Source organism: Beta vulgaris, chromosome 8 (assembly GCF_026745355.1).
Source record: "Beta vulgaris subsp. vulgaris cultivar EL10 chromosome 8, EL10.2, whole genome shotgun sequence".
Taxonomy (NCBI): Eukaryota; Viridiplantae; Streptophyta; class Magnoliopsida; order Caryophyllales; family Amaranthaceae; genus Beta; species Beta vulgaris.
In genome coordinates, this window is record NC_079209.1 from 52617708 (window position 1) to 52622984 (window position 5277).

General features: G+C 32.9%; 1 protein-coding gene across 1 annotated transcript; it reads right to left on the bottom strand.

The window, feature by feature from the left end:
• Positions 1 to 2237, bottom strand: LOC104901756 (S-adenosylmethionine decarboxylase proenzyme). Its single transcript, XM_010689360.4, has 2 exons — positions 1699 to 2237; positions 1 to 1588 (listed from the first exon to the last, which is right to left on the bottom strand). Exon 2 carries the CDS (start codon positions 1446 to 1448, stop codon positions 249 to 251), a length of 1200 nt encoding a protein of 399 aa, XP_010687662.3. The 5' UTR covers positions 1449 to 1588; positions 1699 to 2237; the 3' UTR covers positions 1 to 248.
• Between the last annotated feature and the right edge of the window lie 3040 nt (positions 2238 to 5277).

Sequence of the window (5277 nt, forward strand, 5' to 3'; positions counted from 1 at the left end):
TAAAACAAAAGCTAGTCATTATAATCATAATTCATAACCTCGAATTTATAGAAATTGACAATACTCCATATGATCCATTGCCTCCACATGAGACAAGCAAGTAGCACTCTAATTAATTATCACAATTAAGCACTAATTCATGTCATGATCGAGACCTTTTATTCTCAACATAACTTTTTTTGGGTTAAATTCTCAACGTAACTAAATTGACAAAAAACATAAGTTATCAAAGCAACATATATTGATAATTAAACAGGCGGCACAAAATTATATCCCATGAAACCACTACCACCGCAAGCCGTCATCTCACCACCATAAGCCCCCATCTCACTACCACACGCCGCCATCTCCCCACCGTCCTCCACCACTTCCACGCGCTCCCAACAAGGCAAAGCCAAAATCGGCAAAGGCGCATGCATCACACACGTCGGTGTCTCAGCCACAAACGTCTTATACACAATAAATCCCCCACCGGGTAGCTCTTGCTTCACCACACTCCTACACACGAAACCCTCCACATCACCACCACCCATACTCACCCACTCACGTGCCAAACCACCTCCAAAGCACGTGACAGCAACAGTAAACTCACTCGGGTCAAAGCACCCAAGTGCCCTCCGAACCACCGTTTCAAACCAAACCAAACCCGGATCAAAACCCATAGCTTCATAACTAGCATAACTAAACCCATCTTCAGGAGTCACGTGCACAGTAGAGTAGGCCCCACCATCAATCCCATTCATGGAGTATCCACATGGGTCAAAGTCAAAATCACAGATCACGTGACTTGGGATGATGTCATCAATCCCGGACATTTTCGTCATTTCCTTAGCCAAATGTCCCTCTTTTTTATAAAAAACAGACGCTTTTTCTTTGTTTAACCCTGTCATGCACATCTCAAGTGTAACAACATCCGTCCGATCCTCCACGTCAGTAACATCTGAAGCAGAATAAACATGCCATGAACGATTTTTAGCCGTAGGATCACCTAAAACATAGGCGTGGGAACCAGATGCTAAATTACCGAAATACCCATTCAAGTAACTGACTTCCTCGGAGAAGCTTCTATGTGGAGCAGTTTGTGCATCTGGGAATATAAAAGTACCCCTAGAGTAGAGCACACTTAACACAGTGAGTCCCACGGACTCGGCTAGTTTCAGAATCGAGTCTATTGAATAAAGCAATTTTGTGGTCCCACATGTTTTTAGAATAATCTTGTTCGTGTACACAAATAAACTCGACTCGGATAATACATACGAGTCGAAAATTGAGTTCGACAAATTGGATACAATAGTGCATGAAGCTGCGTCTAGAATCGAGTCGAGTTGTGACCGAGTCAAAGACCGTAAACCCGACCCATTCGGGTCAGTGAAAACGGCCGGGTTAGAGAATGTTATTTCGAGACGTTTCTCGAAACCCTCGAACCCAATTCCCGAGACGATTTCCATCAAATCCGAAAATCTGTTTTTTTTTTTCTGAATTAAAAAAAGATTGAAATAGAAACGAAAAAAATAATGATGGACGTAAAATTCTACTCTATTAAATCAGCCAAAAACCACAGGAAATATCAGGATGGTTTCCTCACGCACTGCAAAACAAACAAGAAAAAAAACAACCCACAATAAAATAATTAGGGTCCGCTAACATGAATCGTCATAAGAAATCGTTTAAAAATCGACAAGATAAAAAAAAACATACGTTGGAGTAAGCAGCAGATCGAAATTTCTCAATACCACCGTTAGGTCGAACGTCTTCAATGATGTAATCGAGAGGAGCTTCGTAATGAATTCTACTATTACTACTACTAGACTTCTTTTTACCACCTTTTGACTCCATTAAAACATTCACACTTTTGTTTGTTAATATTTCTTTTGTATATGTTTTCAATCATCCAACAAAAGAACAGAATGCAGATTATAGGAGAGAAAGTTACAAATTTGATGAGGGATTTTTGTTGTTTAATGGAATTGAGGAGAATAAATTGGGGGAAGATTGGGAGATAATGAGAAAACAAGGTATGTTATTTTTTGGTGTGTGGGAGAGAAGAAGGGGAAAGAGGGTGTATTTATAGAACCCTAATAAGGTGAGTGGTTGATTAAAAAGATAACACAAATTATATCGAAAAAAGAGAGGAGGGTTTGAGATGTGGGGTAATTGTTTAGATTCTGTTTTTGGGGGTTGAGTAAATTTACTATATGATGGATTATTGGAATCCTCCTTTTTGGTATGGGAATTGTGATTTGGTTGTGATTTTGTGAACGTGCCTAAGTTAAGGTTGGAGCATCATTGGTATTATGGTAATAAATCCCTAGATCTAAACCTTAAGGAAATTATAATAAAAAGATTGAAATAACAAATATATGAAAAAGGTAATTTGTGGTGGGTTAAGCTTAAGACTAGCCCGATTTAATAATGGGTGAGTATGTGGACGGAGAGAAAATTAATTTTAGGTTAACCATTCGGACTATTTAAAATTTTGCAAAATTTATTTAGTTTATAATGAATTTTAATTTGTATTAATTATATTGTTGGGTAGTTGATTTTTTTTAGTTTTCCTAAGAATGTTTTGTTGTACTACCTTTGTATTATTTGTTCAAATTTTTTGTTAAATGCATCCATTCATTTCAATCTTTTCAATTGTAGCATTAGATCAACCAAACACTTTTAATTAAGTTGCAATCCAAAAGGCGTGAAGATATGTTGAATTTGGGCTGCAACTTAAGGGCCTTTCTCCCCACCTTATTTTCAGTTCAGTTCAGTTCAGTTCAATTCAGCTCTATTCTTTTATAACTATTTTGTTAAATATTATTATTATGTTGGTCTAATTTATTTTACTAATTACGCTTATTATTATTATTAATTTTTATATATTATTATTAAGTATTATTATTATTATTATTATTATTATTATTATTATTTCTATATATTATTTTGTTTATTATAGTTTTACTCAATATTATTGCTATTATTATTATTAGGAGGAACATGGTTTAGGTCAAAAGCACAAATAAACCCACGTTTTTTAGCCCATAAACCAATCAAATCGCGTCAAAACGGTTTATGATGCAATTTTGTGCGGCCCGACCTAGTCATTATTTTTATTACTAAATATTATTATATTATTAAATCTAATTATTGAAATAGTTACTTCTTAGATATTGTTGTTATTATATAATCATCATCCAGTATTAATATATTAATACAAATATTATAAAATAATTATTATTAATTATCATTATTATCATTAATTATTATTATTATTAATTTTTGATTATTAATATTATTTATTTATAACTATCATTTAAAAATATCCAAAATACTACTACTATTATTCATTATTATTACTTATCATTATAATTATTATTTGATATTCATATTATTATTGTTTAAATATTATTTATATATTTATTACATTCAATTTAATTCAATTCAGTTTAATTCAATTTAATTCAATTCAATTCAGTTCAGTTCAATTCAGCTCAGTTCAGTTCAGCTGTTTTATGCCGAAGAGAACAGGCCCTAAAAGTATTTGGTTTATTTGAACATGCGATTAAAGAAATTGAAATGAAAGGACTGAATTAACAAAGTGACCACTTTAAAGGGCTGAATTTGGCAAAAAAATTATTTCGTTTGCTTTGAGAAGAAAACAAGGAACAAGTGTAGCTAATACTTAGTTCATTAGTGTCATATGTGTAGTTCATTGTTGTGAGAGAAACGTAAAAGCATCTATAAAAATATATTAAAAGATGTGCATGACAATGTTGTGGTTGTTCTGTTACTCCACTAGAAATGTCCAATGTATACATAAGTCATGTCAATTAACAAAAGTAAAATAATCTTGCAATATATTTTCACTACCCGTGACCTCTTGCTATTATACATGACACTGTTACCATCTCAACCAACTTGTAATCATGTTTTAAGTGTCTATATTATTATATTTGTACCTTTTAAATGTTGAGTTTTCTTTAATATATTTTAATGGGAATGGAAAAAAATGCATATCAAGTTCGGATAACAATAACAACCCGGGGCAATGTCCGGGCCTAAATACTAGTTATGATAGAAAAACTATATAATTGAAAGAAACGTAGAGATATAAAAAAATATAAAGATAGTAATTATTATCTTAAATTAAGCTAGAACAGCTTTTATTTTAAATATCTTATCATATGACTCATGGCATGCAATCATGATTCAAAGTTGGGATTATTTGATTTATGAAATTGTGTATACATTGTGCATGAATATTAGAATTATAAGCATACATACATTCTTTCTTTTTAACTGTAACCATAAAGGTAAATTAAATAGAGTTTGCTAGTCAATTCAAGTAAAGGATTTCTCCAATCCAATAACACATAGGAAAGCTCGACCCATCTATGATTATGGATATAGAGTTATAGACAACTTGTCAAGCCACGAAAATGGATATCAGGCCCTTTTTGTAGAGCTATGAATGTATCATTCTGCTCTCTTTTCAATTCCTTCACATACAAATATTTTCACAGCCCATTTATGATATTCTTCTTTATGAATGAACACATGTGTGCCAAACAAATATTGTCAGAATTTAGACAAAATCCATGACTCATCATCCCATGCCAGATGCATCTAAATGGTCATTGCTATTTCCTAAAAGTTTTTATTTTTCTAAAAAAATCGTTTTTAGGTAGCGCTAATTTTTCAAAATATTCTGATACATATCAAAAGTTACTTGTATAACCCCATGATAATCCACTTTCAGATGTTTATATTCGTTTATCAGCCACACAAGTAAACCTTGAAAGCTCATATACTTATTTGCTCGTGATACTTATTGCACAAAATGACAAACTTTTTTTGTGTGAATGAGTGAGTAAGCTAGCACACTAATGTAGAAGATTCGATTTCATATCCTAAATACCATATTTACAAGAATTTACCGACTAAATTATATGACATCTACGACAATGAATCAGGTGATTTCGATTTTAATAAGATTAGGTGAATACAACATGTTCTAACGCTACCAAGGATATATTGGCCCAGTGGTTAAGATTGAGGTGCTGTGAACGATAGGTCACAAGTTCGAATCTCCCCTCCCCGGCCCTTATTTGTACTTTGTACCGCCTTCGTGGCTCATATGGATTATAAACATGTTCTAACGCTACATAAGGAGAAGTAATAGTTAGTGTTTAAACGTTTCTTAGTAACTTTTATCTAACTCATTGAAAGTGAAAGCAATAGAAGAAGTATAATAAATCCACCAATTGATGAAGAAGTATTGTTGGGATA

What these genes read in the sequence shown, in the direction of transcription:
- LOC104901756 (XM_010689360.4), bottom strand. Translation starts at nt 1,448, where the DNA reads ATGGAAATCGTCTCGGGAATTGGGTTCGAGGGTTTCGAGAAACGTCTC.